Raw genomic sequence first — 19,728 nt, 5'->3', positions numbered from 1 at the left:
TATGTTGAGACTAATCTTCTCATATATATATATGTATTTTTTTTTCCTCTTTCCTTCTCTGTTGAGCAACAAGGCAGCCTTTTCTACAGCTCCCTGACGTTGGGAGAAGGGATAGCGATTAGTTCTGATTGCTCTTACCTCAGATATTTAGTCAATGTGGAGGGAGTCTCTTATAACTTTTCCCCACCTTGAAAATCCTGGATTTTTTTTTTTTCTTACTGTGAAGTCATTTAGAAAACACACTTTGTCTTGTATCAGTGGCCTCTTGCATCTAGGTAAACCAGATTCTGCCCCTGGCATCAGCTGTTTGAGATGAAGTGGAGACCTTGATATCTTGCAGGAAGGGACATCACGTTTGGTTTTTTTTATGCGCTGCCTGAATTGTCATAGAACTCATACTGTATTTGCTTCACTTATTGTTCCTGAGAAACAAGAGCTTTGCAGGCTTAGTGTGGGTTCTGTTGGAGATGCATGTAGGGCTCCAAGTAAATCCTTCAAGTAAAGTGCCGAAGTCCACCCATTTCTGGACCAAAGATTACTTTATATCTTTCTCACAGAAGCTGCTCTTGAGGTTTGGTTTGGTTTTGTTTTTAAATATCTGGGAGACTATTGTCTTCAAAGCTTCCTGAAGTGTCAAAGCCTGAAATTTTTCCTTTTTTATTGATGTTTTTGACTTTTGTTTTTGTTTTTGTTTTTGCGGTACGCGGGCCTCTCACTGTTGTGGCCTCTCCCGTTGCGGAGCACAGGCTCCAGACGCGCAGGCTCAGTGGCCATGGCTCTCGGGCCCAGCCACTCCGCGGCATGTGGGATCTTCCCAGACCGGGGCACGAACCCGTGTCCCCTGCATCGGCAGGCGGACTCTCAACCACTGCGCCACCAGGGAAGCCCTGTTTTTGACTTTTATATTAGTAAAATGTGCTCTACAAATATATGCTCTAAATATTTAACATATTATATATTTATAGTAAATAATAATAATAATGTTAAATGTTTGCCTTTTAATCTTTAATTAGCAAATTTTTAAATTTTGTAAACATTATATTTTTCCCATTGAAGTAAATGAACTTTATGACAAGTTCTAAGTCTGTGATTCTCTGCTTAGCCTGAGAAAACCAAAATCCTCGTCTCCATTGGGCAAAGTATGTGGGCAGAAGCAACACGGGTTTTCCACCTAAAGGACACAGCAGCAATCCGCAGAGGGTCTGCAAGACAACCACAGCATCCCAATTTAGCAGGAAAATCTGCATTCCAAGCAGCTGGTGGAAGAAGGGAGAGAGTAAGAGAACGCTCCTCCACCCCTTGGAAGGAAAATTCATGGGCTGTTCTTGGTTGATCATTAAGTCTCCCATCCCTTTCCCTTTGGGATTTCACGCCTAGAAAAGAGAAAGGGAAATAAAAGTGATCACTAGGACACTTTCTGCACCTTGGTTATATTTTTTCAATGGCAATGACCAGAATCTCTTTTCTGTTGTTTTCTTCATTGCCAGGAGAGGGGTCAGTGTCCACGAGTTACTTTCTTAGGAACAATAATTCCTTCAAGTTAGTGGTTCAATGGAGTGGAGGTAACAGAGCTGTGCTAAGATGTTCTCAAAATAGAAAATATTAGTCCTATGTCCTTATGAAAAAGTAATATTTGGACACAGAGACAGACACATCACGTGAAGTTGAAGGCAGAATTCTGGTGACACATCTACAAGCAGGGTCTACCTTGCATCAGAGTGGATGTCTCTGAGCTGCAGAGAACCTTCAGCACACTGCAGACTCCAAAACTGGGGAGATGATTTCTGGGCCTTTGCGGGAGTCTCTTTTTCTTACCCATTTTAAATGGTCTTCCTGCCAGCCCAAAGGAGAACCCAGTTTTGTGAAATTCCCTTACTTCCAGCCTGGATTTCCATGGATAGGACACTCTAAGGACATGAAGATGTGGAGAGAAAATAAGTGGAGAAAGCAAGTGGGCACCAAACCACCCATCGGGAAAGTGCAAAGAAGTGGGGTAAATAACAGTAAATCAATCACAGGGGTGCTGGGACAGTTTGAAATCAAAATGGGAAAGAAAATTAAGCAACTCCTACCTCTCAATAAAGAAAAAAGTCAATTACAGCTCAACTGTAGATTTTTATGTGAAACATAAAACAACAGTGCTTTTAGAATATTACACAGGTAAAGATACCTGTGAATATACCCCACAAGTATCTTCATGACCTGGGAATAAGGAAAAATTTATTAAATAAGACACAAAAGGAACAGGAACAGTAAATTGCAATTCATTACAATTAAGAACCTCTGTTTATCAAAAACCCATAAAGTGAAAAGGCAAGGCCCAGAATGGGAAAAGAATTTGTAACACACATAATGAATAAAAGGCTGTATCTAGAGCATATAAAGAATTCCTAAAAATCCCACATGGCATTATCATTGTTATATGCACTTGAGTGGGTTATCAAAGGAAACAGTTTCAGAAGACTTGGCTACTTTAACTGTGGAGATCATGACAGGTTGGCTCCGTGTAACATCTGTCAGTTTGCTTTGTTGGCACCTTCACCCTACTTATTCCAGGACTGAACCATTTTCCTCCTCAAAATATCTTGGTGTTTATAGTTTCATCATCTAGATCTCACACATTACTAGTTAAATTTATCCCCAAATTTTTTATTGTTATTGTATTGATAAACGGGATCTTTTCTTCCATTATGTCTTCTAACTTGTTATTTAAATAAAGGGGAGAGTTATTGGTTTCTGTACATACAGTTTTGTCTCATGGTCCCACTGTGATGGTTTGTGGTTTGTTCTTAGTGCTAAAGGAGCAGAAATAATGTACAAAGAAGGGAGTATTCCTCCCCTAAAATGCCAAGAGAGTGGAACCAGAAGCCCAACTCTGTTGCAAGCCTAACATATAAAGGAAGACAAAGGCATCCTACAATTAAAAAGCAGCTGAGGCCAGGACAGGATTGCAGAAAGGGAAAGGATAGAATTGCCTATGATAAGGCTTAATGTGCTGCTGAGTGAATTGTTCAGCCATATGGAGACCAAAATATATAAGGGACCTGTTATGGATTGAATTGTGTCCCCCCAAAAGATGTTGATGTACCAATCCCCAGTACCTCAGCATAGAACCTTAATTTGAAATAGGGTCTTTGGAGAAAATCACATTAAGATATGTCATTAGGGTAAGCCCTGATCCAATATGACTGGTGTCCTTATGAAAAAGTAATATTTGGACACAGAGAGAGACACATCACGTGAAGTTGAAGGCAGAATTCTGGTGATACATCTACAAGTCAGGGAACGTCAAAGATTGGCGGCAAACAACCGAAAGCTAGGGGAGAGGCATGGGACAGATTCTCCCTCACACCCTTCAGGAGGAACCAGCCCTTCTGACACCTTGATCTCAGACTTTCAGCCTCCGGAACTATGAAACAATAAATATCTGTTGTTTAAGCCACCCAGTTTATGGTGTTTTGCTACAGCAGCTCTAACAATCTGATATAGGACCCTAACTAGGGAGAAGAAATTCTAGGACAGTAGTTCTCAAAGTGTGGTTCCTGGACCAGCAGCATCAGAATCACCTAGGAGCTTGATAGAAATGCAAATTCCTGGGTCTTCCTCACTTGTTATTTTCTGTTTATTATTTTTTTTTATAAAGGCCATCCTAAGGGTGTAAAGTGGTATCTCATAGTTTTGATTAGCATTTCCCTAGTGATTAGTGGTGTGGGACATCTTTTCATGTGCTTGTTGGCTGGTTCTATATCTTCTTTAGAAAAATGTCTACTCAAGTCCTATGCCCATATTTTTTTTTTTTTTTTTTTTTTTGCGGTACACGGGGCGGGCCTCTCACTATTGTGGCCTCTCCCATTGCGGAGCACAGGCTCCGGACGCACAGGCTCAGCGGCCATGGCTCACGGGCCCAGCTGCTCCGCGGCATGTGGGATCTTCCCGGACCTGGGCACGAACCCGTGTCCCCTGCATCAGCAGGCGGATTCTCAACCACTGCGCCACCAGGGAAGCCCTGGAAATACTTTTTAAACACAACATAAAAGTACTAATCATACATGAGGATACAGATAAATTGCACTTCAATACAGGAAATTATGTCCAGTGGTCAAAAGGTACAAACTTTCAGTTATAAAATTAGTCCTGTGGATATAAAGTACAGACTGGTGACTATAGTTAACAATACTGTATTGTACATTGAAAAGTTACTAAGAGAGTAGATATTAAAAGTTCTCATCGGGCTTCCCTGGTGTTTCCCTGACTTCCCAGGGTGTTTCTGGTTTTGGAGCCTGAAATGGACCCTGTACTCACAGACACGGGCTCTCTAGGCTGGTTCCGTCCGCAGATGGCCTGTATTTTCTCTACACTGAGAATGGCGTCATCTACCAGACCTTCTGTGACATGACCTCTGGGGATGGCGGCTGGACCCTAGTGGCCAGTGTGCACGAGAACCACATTCCTGGGAAATGCATGGTAGGTGATCGCTGGTCGAGTCAGCAGGGCAGCATGGCAGACTGCCCAGAGAGGGACGGCAACTGGGCCAACACGTTTGGGTCTGTAGAGGCGTCCACCAGTGATACAAGGTTGGTGGCACTGACCACCCAGCTGGGAAAGGGTGGAGAGCTGAGTGTGGCTGGAGCAGAGCATGTGGAAGGGAGGGTGGGAGATGGGGATGAGGAGGTAGGGCTGGAGAAGAAGAAGGAAAAAAGTCCATGTCTTGAATTACGACTTTCTCCCACCGGGTCTTTTTGGGCGGTGGGGCCTTATCGTCTGCTGGCGATGGCAGGTGTCTGAGCGTTGCTGCCACCTGCCCCCCTGGAGCCCAGAGCTCTCAGCTCAACTGAGAACTGCATGTGTGGGTCTTTGGTTAGTGGGACCTCCTGGGCTGTTCAGGATCAGTGTGTGTGTTGCTCTGCAGAACCCTGGTTACTATGACATCCAGGCCCAGGACCTGGGCATGTGGCATGTGCCCAACAAGCGCCCCCTGCAGCACTGGAGGAACAGCTCCCTGCTGAGGTACCGCACCAACACTAGCTTCTTCCCGAATCTGGGACACAATCTGTTTGGACTCTACCGGGTGTATGGGGCTGCAGGCTGTTCACACTTCTTTTGGTGAACAGAGAGCCAAGTGTCTGGGGTGAAAAGTAAGTCTGCTCTGGGTTCCGTGTCACTAGCAGGTGCTTGTGCTTGGTTGTTTCTTCCACCTGTGGGTCAGGTGAACTCATGTGCTACCTCTCTCAGGAAGCTGAGCTGAGCACAGGATGAGGCCTATGGAGGAGGAGAGAGGGGGTAGAGAGGGAGAAGGACAAGGGCTTGAAGCTAGTTAGGAACCTAGCTATGGGGTGGGGGGAGTGGGAAGGAGTCACTATTATTTAGACTGATTTCTGCATATTGCCACCTGAAGGCTCTAAATCCCCAAATTCCCAATGTGGCAGCTTCTCTACTGTCCTCACACAACCTGTATCTTGGGTCCCTGCAGAAATACCCAGTGAAGTACGGATCAGGGAGCTGTCAGACTGACAATGGCCCAGCTATTCCTCTGGTCTATGACTTTGGTGATGCTGAGAAAACTGCATCTTACTCCTCACCAGTTGGTCAGCGTGAGTATCTGCTTCCAAAGCCCCGTCATCCATCCTTCCCTGCACTCTTGGGGAAAGTGTAAATAACAACAATTAACAATTGTTAGCATTTGTTTAACACGTACAATGTGCCAAACTCTTTTCTAGGAACTTGACATGTGTCATTTAATCATCATTAGAACACTATGAAGTTAAAATTACTATCCTCTCCAATTTATAGGATATAAACCCAGGCTTCTTAACCAATACCCTGTATGGCTCTTAAAAGAGTAAAAACTAGGCTAATGTTCACAGGTGAGAACAACTTGCAAAGTGGCAAAGTGGGTCATCTGTGAACAGGGACACTGACAGCCTTTGTTCCATGCTACATATTCAAAGACTTTGTAGCAGTAACATCCTTAGAAGACAGAGATATTAACTCTCAATGGATTGTGCTTCCTTTTGGCCTGGAGAGGCCAGAAATCAGCACCCAACCACATCTCAAGTCTGCATCAGGATGTAGCCTCTGGAACTAAGAGTAAAGGGCAGGCATGGTCTCAGCCCTTTATATAAGATTCAGATTCTCTAAGCGCAGAGTTCCTCCTCATACTCAGCCCCAAAGAGAATAAACTATACTCTCTGAAAAGGTTTGTAGTTGCTTGACGAGCCCAATTTACGAGCTGCTTGGCAAACAGACTAAATCTGCAAATGTTTTCCTGGCCCTCTTCACGTCACCCTGTGGGGATGGGACTCAGGGAAGCAGCACAAGAAAATGCTGGTACTCTGGCTACTGCTATGAATGTGAATAATACATTTCTTTGTCTCACTGTCAGGAGTTTCATATTTTCTGCCAGCATCTATGAAACTGTGGCAGGCTAACTTTTCAGCTTACAGGAAGGGGAAAATCTTAGACTCATCACTGCTCTGGCCACCACCTTAAGAGTCACCAGGAGCACTACATACTCTCTGTGTTCAGAAGATCATGTCTGCTGTGCCTGGGTGGGACCGAAAAGCCTCAGAGTTCTCACTGGAAATCTCCTTGGCTGTAGCTGGAGTCAGAGCAGACAAGAGTGATGGGCACACTCCTCTTGCTGTCCATGACTGGGGTCCATTTAGCTTAAAAGTGACTCAGATGAGAGGACGCTGGGTGGGTTTATAACTCACCACTTGCTTCACCACAACTTTCTCTTTCTCTTTTCTCTTTTCTTTCTTTCAACTTTCCTTGATGCTTCTAGGCAGGAAAGAGGAAAGAAGAGCAGGTTTTGCTCTCCCAAAATGTCTCAGGAGAATGGGTCGCTGCTAGAGGATGTGAAGATAATTCTCATTAATAGTCTGGTACAGCTGACAGCAGCCTTCCTGGTCATCAGATCCCAGCCCCTGCCCACTTCACCAGTTCAGCACTGCGCTATAAGGCCCCAGAGGTCAGGATCCTCTCTGCTATGACTAGCTGACCCACAGTCTAGTACAGGCTTCACACTTGCATTCTTCTGCTCAATTAATTAAAAGTGAAAACTATCATTACACCTACTGTGAGGATGGAATTGTGAGGATGGGGACTAAAGAAGGATATTCCCTGGACACAGCTCTGACCACCCAGCTCCCTCTGGGAATCCCTGGGCCAAGGCCATAGCAGTAGAAGTAGCTAGAAGGGAGCACAGTCTTTATCACGGCTCCCTGAGCCTCCTAAGCCGGCTGCAAAGTGTGGCTTCTCTGCATCTACATAACTCCCCTCTGGCCCAGGACCTCAGCCCAGCTCTACTCCTTCTGCTCCACTGCACACCTCAGGTGAGCTGAAGAAACTGCGGCTCCTGAGTGACTGACCTGCACTCAGCCCTCTGCTGGCCAAAGAGAGGAACAGCAGGAGACAGAATCTGGCCCCCGGCCCCTAAGGGGAAAGGAGAGGCACAAGGTCATTTGGCTTGTCCATCTTTTCCTTCCATCCTTGCTCTTTGAACTTTCTGAGTAAGGAAACCTCAAATGGAAAGTGATGGGCTTATGAACATTCTGGAACCTCCTGGAATAGCCCCCACCTCTATCCAATGCTACAAATCCTTAAGAGGCCATGGGCCCCTTTCTCTGAAACTTCCCATCTCTGAGACCAAGACCAGACCTGAGCTGGCATCATGGCTCCCCACACACTCGGATCTTGTCTCAGACTCAGAAAAACCTTCCTCACAGCACGGAGAGCTCCCTCTTTCCTTCCTCACAGATGCCAGGAGCTGAGAGCTCCCAGCCAAGTGGAGACTCAGAGCTACTGCCTCTGCAGAGAGTCCTGAGGTGGGTGAAGTGCTGAGCCTTTATAGGGAGAGCAAACCACCAGGGCCCTGCCGAGCCCTGCTCACTTCAGGCTGCAGGTTCCTCCCTCGGGAGTCCTTCCCTTGAAGGTCCCCGGGCCTTGAACCCTGGCACTGAGAAGGAATGTGTGACTGGCTGGAGGGGCAGGGAGCAGTGCCCTTGGTCACACTGGTGACACTCACCGTCTGAGGAGGGGGAAGCCTGCTGGGTCAGAGCACATATAGTGTTACATTCTGTAACAGACTTTCAGCATGGATGGGACCTTACAGTTCTTCCCTGCAACCTGTCCTGCTCCCACCTCAGTCAGATGCTCCAGTGCCTCACACATCTCTGTCAAGACGGCATCCTTCAAGTCTCTCCTGAAACTTCTCCGTGAAGCCTTCCCTGACACACCCACCCACAGGCAAAGCTGATGGATTTTTCCCCTGTCCTACTACTGGACTTTGTCCCAACCCAGATTGTGACATGTTTCACACTGTCATGTCATCTTTTATTTACTTTTTGTTTAGAAATAATTGAAAATTTACAGAACATTGCAAAAATAGAAATAACACAAAAACTCATATATCGCTTTTACCTAGAGTCACCTATTGTTAGTATTTTACCCCATTTGCTTTATCATGTATGCCCTCTCTTCATGCATACACAAACACACTTTTTTCTGAACAAGTTGAGGTAAGTTACATACATGAAGACCCTTTCCCCTAGATAAGTGTGTATTTGCCTAATAGCGATATCCTCATATATAACCACATGCAATTATCAACTTAATACTGATAACAAATGTTCTATTTTTGCTCCTTAATCTTCAGTTGGCAATTTTTTTAATTTTGTAACTTTATATTGTTTCCCATGGAAGTAAATGAACTTCATGATAAATTCTAAGTCTATGATTCTGTGCTGAGCCTAGGCTGGCCCTGAGAAAACCGAAGTCCTTGTCTCCACTGAGCAAAATATGTGGGCAGTGGCATCACTGGGCTTTCCTCCTAAAGGACTCAACAGCAATCCCCAGGGAGTTTACAAAACAAGCACAGGATCCCAACTTAGCAGGGAAGTCCTCATTCCAAGAAGCTCATCAAGGGAGGGAGACAGTAAGGAAAAGTTCCTCCACCCCTTGGAAGGAGAACTCAGGGGCTGTTCTGGTTTGATGATTAAGTCTCCCACCCCTTTCCCTTTGGGGCTGCAAGCCTATTGTAGAACTATCTCTCCTTTCAATCATGTCCATCTTTGCTTTATATATTTTAATGGTCTATTATTAGTTGCATAAATGTTTATAATTGCTATGTCTTCTTGCTGTATTGAAACTTTATTAATATATAATGTCCTTTGTCTCTTGCAACTTTTTTAAATTTAAAGTCTATTTTGTCTGATATTAGCGTACCTACCCTGTCCTCTTTTTGTTAATATTTGCATAGAATATCTTTTTCCCTCCTTTCACTTTTATTTACTTTCAATACATTTGCATCTTCAGATCTAAAGTGAGTTTCCTGGAGACAGTATAAACTTGGATCATGATTTTTTAATCCATTCTGCCAATCTCTATCTTTTGATTGGAGAATTTATTCCATTTACATTTCAAGTAATCACTGATAAGGAGGGACTTACTTCTGTCATTTTGCTTTGTTTTCCATATGCCTTATAGATTTTCATTTCTCTTCTCCTGCATTACTGTCTTCTTTTGAGTTTAGTTTATAAAATTTTTTGTAGTGAAACGTTTAAATTCTTTTCTCATTTCCTTTTGTGTATATCCTATGGCTATTTTATTTGTGCTTAACATGGAGATTACATGTAACATACTGAAGTTATAACATCATATTTGAATTTATACCAGCTTAACTTCAATATCATATAAAAACTCTGTTCCTTTATAGCTCTCCACCCCTCAGTTGTTGTTGTCACAAAATTATATCTAACATTGTGTGTCCAAAAACATAAACTAATAATGTTTTTAATGCATTAGTCTCTTAAACTATGTAAAAACAAGTGTACTTTTAGTGTTTGAATTATTTGCTTACATGGATGTCTCTCCCTGCCATTCCCCTGACTTTGCCCTCTTTCCCACTGCACTCTACAACTCAATGAACATGTCTTTGTTTTCTTTACATCTGTTTCAGAGTTTACCACAATGCATGGCACAGTGATTCTTCAGCAGCAGAAAGGCCCAAAAATGTCTTTTTAATGAGTGAGTGAAATTGAATTAAAGTAGACTTTTCAAAACTCTCAAGAATAAAATATAATAATAGCTAGTATGTATCAAGCAGTTAGCATAAGCCGGGCACTCTTATAAGGGGTGTAATGTTATTCCATTTAATTTTTAAAAAACAATATGTGAGGACTTTACCATTATTATCTGTATTTTATTATTATGTGTATGATCTGTATTCAGTTAAAGAAACTGAGACTCAGATATATGGATAACTTTCCAAGGACCAGGTGAGTTTAGGGAGCCAAGATTTAGACTAAAGACATCTATAAACTTTTTTGAAGTTATCTATATTGTCTGTCTGATAACTTTGTGTCAATTTTTATTTCTACCAGTAGAGATTTAAAGGGTCCATTTCTTTCTTTTTCTTTTATTGAGGTGTAATTGACATACAATATTATATTACTTTTAGGGATACAGCATATTGATTCAGCATTTATGTGCATTGCAAAATGGTCACCACAATAAGTCTAATTACCATCTGTTACCTTACAAAGTTAATACAATATTATTGACTATATAACCCATGCGATACATTACAACCCATGACTTGCTTTTTTTTTTTGCGGTACACGGGCCTCTCAATGTTGTGGCCTCTCCCGTTGCGGAGCACAGGCTCCGGACGTGCAGACTCAGTGGTCATGGCTCACGGGCACAGTCGCTCTGCAGCATGTGGGATCTTCCCGGACCGGGGCACAAACCCATGTCCCCTGCATCGGCAGGTGGACTCTCAACCACTGCGCCACCAGGGAAGCCCTTGCTTTTTTTATAACTGGAAATTTGTACTCAATCTTCTTCACCTACTTTGCTCCCCCAAGCCCCCTCCCCTCTGGCAACCACTAATCTGTCATAAAAGAGTCCGTTTGTGGGCTTCCCTGGTGGCGCAGTGGTTGAGAGTCCGCCTGCCAATGCAGGGGACGCAGGTTCGTGTCCCAGTCCAGGAAGATCCCACATGCCGCGGAGCGGCTGGGCCCGTGAGCCATGGCCACTGAGCCTGCGCGTCCGGAGCCTGCGCTCCGCAACGGGAGAGGCCACAGCAGTGAGAGGCCCGCGTAAAGCAAAAAAAAAAAAAAAAAGAGTCCGTTTCTTGAACCCCTAGTCAAGGATTATATTTGGCTACAAATAATAGAAAAACTTACAGCAGCTTAAATAGTTCAGGGGGTTATTTATCACAAAACAAAATTTCCAGAGGTAGACAATGGAGGACTGATATGAGACACAACAGTCTCAAGAGGGTACTTGACTTCTTTGATGTTCCTGCTTCACCATCCTTTGTATATATATATTTTTCAGCCTCATGAACACAGAATGGTTACTGTCTCTCCAATCATCATATCTGTATTCCAGGGAAGAAGAAAAAATAATGCACAAAGAGCAATTAGACTTCTGTTCACTAGCATTTGTTACATGGCAATTTCTAGATAGTAAGGAGGCTGAGAATTTGAATATTTTGCTACTGACATTAAAAAAACAAGGGGAAAAAATGGGATTGGAGTCATGAGCTGAGTCCACCATTAGAAGCTATGATTTATCATGTTTTTATCAATTTTTAATTTTTTTTAAAAGCAAACTTCTCATCTACATTTCTTTGATTATTAATGAAGTTGAACAATGGTAACTTTTTGGAATTCTGATCTTAGTTGTACTAAACCTAGAAAATAATTTAGAAACAATGGTCATTTTTAAATGCTTATTCTATCATGAAACTTTGTCTCTCCATTTATTTTATTTACAACTCCTTTTCTTTAATGGCTCATTGTCTATAAATCTGATTCTCAAACCATTGTTCTCTCTCAAGGGTGATATTTCAGGCAGTGTCATTGGAGAGATCCCTTTGACGTCTCTATATAGTCATGAAGAGAACTCTCTCAGGTAGCTGAGACCACATCTGTTTTTACTCACTATTCTATCCTCAGTGCCTACCAGGTAGTAGGTGTTCAAAAAATTATTAAATCCATGCTTTAATAAATGAATGTATGAGAGGGCAGACAGCAGAAGCAAAAAGAACTACAATCCTGCAGCCTGTGGAAAAAAAACCACATTCACAGAAGGAGAGACAAGATGAAAAGGCAGAGCATTATGTACCAGCTGAAGGAAAAAGATAAAACCCCAGAAAAACAACTAAATGAAGTGGAGGTAGGCAACCTTCCAGAAAAAGAATTCAGAATAATGATAGTGAAGATGATCCAGGACCTTGGAAAAAGAATGGAGGCAAAGATCGAGGAGATGCAAGAAATGTTTAACAAAGACCTAGAAGAATTAAAGAACAAACAAACAGAGACGAACAATACAATAACTGAAATGAAAACTACACTAGAAGGAATCAATAGCAGATTCGATGAAGAAATCAAAAGCTTTACAGACAAGCAAAAGCTAAGAGAATTCAGCACCACCCAACCAGCTCTACAACAAATGCTAACAGAACTTCTCTAAGTGGGAAACACAAGAGAAGAAAAGGACCTACAAAAACAAGCCCAAAACAATTAAGAAAATGGTCATAGGAACATACATAACGATTATTACCTTAAATATGAATGGATTAAAGACTCCAACCAAAAGACAAAGGCTTGCTGAATGGACACAAAAGCAAGACCCATATTTATGCTGTCTACAAGAGACCCACTTCAGAACTAGGGACACATTCAGACTGAAAGTGAGGGGATGGAAAAAGATATTCCATGCAAATGGAAATCAAAAGAAAGCTGGAGTTTCAATACTCATAGCAGATAAAATAGACTTTAAAATAAAGAATGTTTATTCTTTACAAAGACAAGGAAGGACACTACATAATGATCAAGGGATCAATACAAGAAGAAGATGTAACAATTATAAATATATATATACACCCGACATAGGAGCACCTCAATACATAAGGCAATTGCTAACAGCTATAAAAGAGGAAATCGACAGTAACACAATAATAGTGGAGGACTTTAACATCTCACTTACACCAATGGACAGATCATCCAAAATGAAAATAAATAAGGAAACAGAAGCTTTAAATGACACAATAGACCATATAGAATTAATTGATATTTATAGGACATTCCATACAAAAAGAGCAGATTACAATTTCTTCTCAAGTGCACACAGAACATTCTCCAGGATAGATCACATCTTGGGTCACAAATCAAACCTCAGTAAGTTTAAGAAAACTGAAATCATATCAAGCATCTTTTCTGACCACAACACTATGAGATTAGAAATGAATTACAGGGAAAGAAACGTGAAAAACACAAACACATGGAGACTAAACAATACATTACTAAATAACCAAGAGATCACTGAAGAAATCAAAGAGGAAATCAAAAAATACCTAGAGACAAATGACAATGAAAACACGACGATCCAAAACCTATGGGATGCAGCAAAAGCAGTTCTAAGAGGGAAGTTTCTAGCTATACAAGCCTACCTCAAGAAAAAAGAAACATCTCAAATAAACAATCTAACCTTACACCTAAAGGAACTAGAAAAAGAAGAACAAACAAAACCCAAAGTTAGCAGAAGGAAAGAAATCATAAAGATCAGAGCACAAATACATGAAAGAGAAACAAAGAAAATAATAGCAAAGATCAATAAAACTAAAAGCTGGTTCTTTGAGAAGATAAACAAAATTGATAAACCATTAGCCAGACTCATCAAGAAAAAGAGGGAGAGGACTCAAATTAATAAAATTAGAAATGAAAAAGGAGAAGTTACAACAGACACCACAGAAATACAAAGCATCCTAAGAGACTACTACAAGCAACTCTATGCAAATAAAATGGACAACCTGGAAGAAATGGACAAATTCTTAGAAAGGGTATAACCTTCCAAGACTGACCAGGAAGAAATAGAAAATATGAACAGACCAATCACAAGTAATGAAATTGAAACTGTGATGAAAAATCTTCCAACAGGGGCTTCCCTGGTGGCGCAGTGGTTGAGAGTCTACCTGCAAATGCAGGGGACACAGACGGTTTCGAGCCCTCCTCTGGGAGGATCCCACATGCCGTGGAGCAACTGGGCCCGTGAGCCACAACCACTGAGCCTGCGTGTCTGGAGCATGTGCTCCGCAACGAGAGGCCGCGATAGTGAAAGGCCCGTATACCGCGATGAAGACTGGCCCCCGCTCAACGCAACTGGAGAAAGCCCTCGCACTGAAACGAAGACCCAACACAGCCAAAAATAAATAAATAAATAAATAAATTTAAAAATCTTCCAGCAAACAAAAGTCCAGGACCAGATGGCTTCACAGGTGAATTCTATCAAACATTTAGAGAAGAACTAATACCCATCCTTCTCAAACTCTTCCAAAGAACTGCAGAGGAAGGAACACTCCCAAACTCATTCTATGAGGCCACCATCACCCTGATACCAAAACCAGACAAAGATACTACAAAAAAAGAAAATTACAGACCAATATCACTGATGAATATAGATGCAAAAATCCTCAACAAAATACTAGCAAACAGAATCCAACAACATATTAAAAGGATCATACACCATGATCAAGTGGGATTTATCCCAGGGATGCAAGGATTCTTCAATATACACAAATCAATCAATGTGATACACCATATTAACAAATTGAAGAATAAAAACCATATGATCATCTCAATAGATACAGAAAAAGCTTTTGACAAAATTCAACACCCATTTATGATAAAAACTCTCCAGAAAGTGGGCATAGAGGGAACCTACCTCAACAAAATAAAGGCCATATATGACAAACCCACAGCAAACATCATTCTCAATGTTGAAAAACTGAAAGCATTTCCTCTAAGATCAGGAACAAGACAAGGATGTCCACTCTCACCACTATTATTCAACATAGTTTTGCAAGTCCTAGCCACGGCAATCAGAGAAGAAAAAGAACTAAAAGGAATACAAATTGGAAAAGAAGAGGTAAAATTGTCACTGTTTGCAGATGACATGATACTATATATAGAGAATCCTAAAGATGCTACCAGAAAACTACAAGAGCTAATCAATGAATTTAGTAAGGTTGCAGGATACAAAATTAATACACAGAAATCTCTTGCATTCCTATACACTAATGATGAAAACTCTAAAAGAGAAATTAAGAAAACACTCCCATTTACCATTGCAACAAAAAGAATAAATTACCTAGGAATAAACCTACCTAAGGAGAAAAAAGACCTGTAAGCAGAAAACTATAAGACATTGATGAAAAAAACTAAAGATGACACCAATAGATGGAGAGATATACCATGTTCTTGGATTGGAAGAATCAATATTGTGAAATTGACTATACTATCCAAAGCAATCTACAGATTTAATGCAATCCCTATCAAATTACCAATGGCAGTTTCTACGGAACTAAAACAAAAAATCTTAAAATTTGTATGGAGACAAAAAAGACCCCGAATAGCCAAACCAGTCTTGAGGGGAAAAAACGGAGCTGGAGGAATCAGATTCCCTGACTTCAGACTATACTACAAAGCTACAGTAAACAAGACAATATGGTACTTGCACAAAAACAGAAACATAGATCAATGGAACAAGATAGAAAGCTCAGAGATAAACCCATGCACCTATGGTCAACTAATCTATGACAAAGGAGGCAAGGATATACAATGGAGAAAAGACAGTCTCTTCAATAAGTGGTGCTGAGAAAACTGGACAGCTACATGTAAAAGAATGAAATTAGAACACTCCCTAACACCATATACAAAAATAGACTCAAAATAGATTAGAGACCTAAATGTAAGACCGGACACTATAAAACTCTTCGAGGAAAACATAGGAAGAACATTCTTTGACATAAATCACAGCAAGATCTTTTTTGATCCACCTCCTAGAGTAATGGAAATAAAAACAAAAACAAACAAATAGGACCTAATGAAACTTAAAAGCTTTTGCGCAGCAAAGGAAACCATAAACAAGAGGAAAAGACAACACTCAGAATGGGAGAAAATATTTGCAAATGAATCAACAGAGAAAGGATTAATCTCCAAAATATATAAACAGCTCATGCAGCTCAATATTAAAGAAACAAACAACCCAATCCAAAAATGGTCAGAAGACCTAAATAGACATTTCTCCAAAGAAAACATACAGATGGACAAGAAGCACATGAAAAGCTTCTCCACATTACTAATTATTTGAGAAATGCAAATCAAAACTACAATGAGGTATCACCTCACACCAGTTAGAATGGGCATCAGAAAATCTACAAACAACAAATGCTGGTGAGGGTGTGGAGAAAAGGGAACACTCTTGCAGTGTTGGTGGGAATGTGAATTGATACAGTCACTGTGGAGCACAGTATGGAGGTTCCTTAAAAAACTAAAAATAGAATTACCATATGATCCAGCAATCCCAGTACTGGGCATATACCCAGAGAAAACCATAATTCAAAAAGACACATGCAGGCTTCCCTGGTGGCACAGTGGTTGAGAGTCCGCCTGCCGATGCAGGGGGCACGGGTTCGTGCCCTGGTCTGGGAAGATCCCACATGCCGTGGAGCAGCTAGGCCTGTGAGCCATGGCCACTGAGCCTGCGTGTCCAGAGCCTGTGCTCCACAACGGGAGAGGCCACAACAGTGAGAGGCCCGCGTACGGAAAAAAAAAAAAAAGAAGATCGGTTGTCTGTTCTTAATCTCAACATTTAGTTTCCATGATCCAGCTGTCTGCCTTCATTAAAATGAAGTACATTTCCATCCTCTGCTTCAACATATTGTGCTGTTAATAGCAGTCAGAAATCTTTCAATTCCAAGTGATATAAATCTACCTCAAAAACCAGCATAAGCAAATAAAGTAGAATTTATCAGCTATGTGACCAGGAGATCCAGAGGTGGAGTCAGGGGCATGATGGGGTAAGTACAGGCTCAGGTGAGGTCCTCAGCTACTCTCTTCATCTTCTTTTTGCTTCTTTTACTCTTTCTTTACTTCTGCAGACAGGCTGTCTCCTTTGGTAGGGAAAATGGATCTGTGGACTCCTCACCCTGTGCAGATGGGCACTGCCACGGAGACTAGCGTGGTGCCTTCTGAAGCATCCTGAGCAGGAGACCACTTGTCTGGGACTAAGAACAGTACTAACCACCCATTCAAGCTGAGTTGGAAGACTTGGCTCAAATCCTGCTGATTCTGCCTTTTAAATATCACTTAAAAGTCAAACTGGGACTTCCCTGGTGGTCCAGTGGCTAAGACTCCACACTCCCAGTGCAGGGGGCCCAAGTTCGATCCCTGGTCAGGGAACTAGGTCCCACATGCCGCAACTAAGAGTTCACATGTTGCAACTAAAGATAGATCCGACGTGCTGCAACTAAGAGCCGAAGCAGCCGAACAAAGAAATAAATTTTTTTTAAAAAAGTCTTAAACCTTGCCTGTCTCCATTCCCTACTATCACCGCCCTTTTTTTCCTTCACAGGTATAGATTCCAAAGACCGTCTTGTACTTCAAACTCCCTTTCAGTGTCTACAACCAGAGAAGCCAACATGAAACACCAGCCCCTGTTTTAAAATATATGTTTTATTACTATTTAGGTATGGCAAGGCCAATAGATGAGGAGACAACTGTCATTGAAGAGATAGTTATACTCTAGGTTAAGTATAACTTAATGGTGGGATGATTTGGGAGATTGGGATTGACATATATACACTAATATGTATAAAGTAGATAACTAATAAGAACCTGCTGTATGAAAAAATAAAGTAAAATTCAAGAAAAAAAAGATTTTTGATGGAGATACATTAACTAACTGGATCTTTCCAAAATAAGGATATTAAAAATATAAATTACTGAACACAGGCTTTCTTTCATGGAGAAAGTAAAACTATATGTAAGAATCTTACAGTTTTCTACAAAAAAAAAAAAAAAAAACTTCGCAACTAGTATTTCGCAGATGTACAGAATGCTAACGTGAAAGTTCACAACCATAACATGGAGCAGGACCCTGCAGCGCCTTCTTGGTGGAAAAGCTTCTCCGTCTCCCGAGTTCCGTGCCCGGAGTTCCTTGTTCGGCAACCACGTCCTTCTCGTTCAGGCTGTGAGTAACCAGTAAAGCTGCGTGCCGATTTCAGCTCTCCCCCATGGCAGAATGCTGTATCATTTTCATAGGGCTCCATCTGAAGTCTCTCCTTCAGGAAAAAAAGACAGAAAAGATAGAAGAGTTTACCGGCTGTGAAACTCACAAAACGAGAAGCGGGCAAAGGAACTTAAGTTCTACAGAATGAGAGTCACTGAACACATACCTAGAAAAAGACGAAAACATTCCCACCTTACGGTCCGTCGAAAGCTGCCGCGCTTCTACTCAATGAACAAGTAGTTTTAGGGCAACTACTCCTACCAGCCTTTCTCTTTACTCCACTGTTTACAGAAAAACAGGACAAACCATTGTCAAGAGCCCCGTGGGAAAAAAGGCGATTAGTAGACAACACCACAAGTGTTAATCTTCATACAACTGAATCAACCCTCATATGGAAACGCACTGTCTGCAACAACAGTGCAAGAAAAACCCGGTGCGCAGAACAAACGAAAACGACTCTCCGTTCTGACTCTCGGTTTTAAAAACTCATTTAAGGTGTTATTTTCCGACACAAAACTTACCACAGGCTAAATTGATACAAACAACTACTACATTTGATTTCAACGAAAACGCCGAGAGGGGACACCAGCTCATCGCCTCCGGCCGTTGCGATCCTTCCTTCATCCCTATCCAGGTACGGTGAGCACCCTAATCCTCACTCCTTGTCTGATTCCCTTTGCGTCGTCAACAGTGCTACCATGGACTCCTGTGCAGACTTTCTGTTCGCCACCTTTGTGAGGAGAAATTCTATGTACTTGATTGTTCCGTCATTCCCGCGCCGAACAGCCATTTCCAATCTGCATGCTCCGCCTTCTGTCCCCCGAGGAGGCGCGGCTACCGCGAGCGGACTCCACCCTCCCGACCGCCTCCTCGCGCCCGGAGCCCAGGCCCGACCGGGAGCCAGCCTCCTGCCCTGCTGGCCGGTGCACTTCATGCCGCAGACCAGGGACAGGCGCGGCAGCCGGAGAATGCGAAGGGAGCGGTGATACGGTAGCAGCTCTCACGGTTCGAGTCCCAGAAATCAAGAACTTGCTTTTGTCCACCACTCTTCCCCCCGCACGCACTGCACATTCAACAACCGTTCAATGAGTAGGAGTGCCTCCTACACGCTTAGCCAGTTCCCGGCACAAGCCATGATTACGGCGGCTCTTCAGCCACCACCACACCCCCTAGCCCCTCATTGCTCGGGGCCGCTCAGCTCGCGTCGGTGTTCTCCCGCCCATCTTCTGCCCAACAGTTCGGCTCCCCTGGGGTGGGGGGTGGGGTCGTCCTGAGAAGGGAAGTCCTGGGTGACAGTCGTTGGAATGCAACACTGCCCGTCGCAAATCAATACTTTAGCATCTCCGTTTACTCAGCGTGATTCACTCCCGTGGAATTTGCTCAAATCGACGTGCACGGACTGAAGGGCCTGCGAATGGCGCCTGGCTCCCGTGCACGGCGCTCTGCGGAGGCCGGTCGGGTGCCCTTGTGCCCTCACGGTGGTGCAGGGCCGTCGCGGTGCCAGCCACCCTGACTGCAACGGAGCCTTGAAGCTCGGGAGATCAGGGACGGTAACCGGAAGAGCAGGGCAGGCGTTCTCTGGCAGCGCCTCTTTCCCCAGCCTCGCCAACAACCCCACGTGGCATCAAATTTGGGAATGCTTTTTTGGTG

The 19,728-nt window shown here is 42.6% G+C and overlaps 1 protein-coding gene and 1 non-coding gene across 2 annotated transcripts; one reads left to right on the top strand and one right to left on the bottom strand.

The window, feature by feature from the left end:
* Positions 1 to 1,551: 1,551 nt before the first annotated feature.
* On the top strand, positions 1,552 to 19,072 carry ITLN1 (intelectin 1). The gene is made up of 5 exons (XM_049710242.1): positions 1,552 to 1,562; positions 4,305 to 4,578; positions 4,910 to 5,068; positions 5,471 to 5,595; positions 18,904 to 19,072. The coding sequence occupies exons 1-5, from the start codon at positions 1,552 to 1,554 to the stop codon at positions 19,070 to 19,072; spliced, it is 738 nt and encodes a 245-aa protein (XP_049566199.1).
* On the bottom strand, positions 18,471 to 18,662 carry LOC117198329 (U2 spliceosomal RNA). Its single transcript, XR_004479443.1, has one exon. It is a non-coding gene; the product is annotated as a U2 spliceosomal RNA (small nuclear RNA).
* Positions 19,073 to 19,728: the final 656 nt, after the last annotated feature.

The sequence above is a fragment of the Orcinus orca genome, chromosome 1, assembly GCF_937001465.1.
Source record: "Orcinus orca chromosome 1, mOrcOrc1.1, whole genome shotgun sequence".
Classification (NCBI taxonomy): domain Eukaryota; kingdom Metazoa; phylum Chordata; class Mammalia; order Artiodactyla; family Delphinidae; genus Orcinus; species Orcinus orca.
Note: the sequence above shows the minus strand (reverse complement) of the source record. Positions and strands in the feature narration are given on the sequence as shown.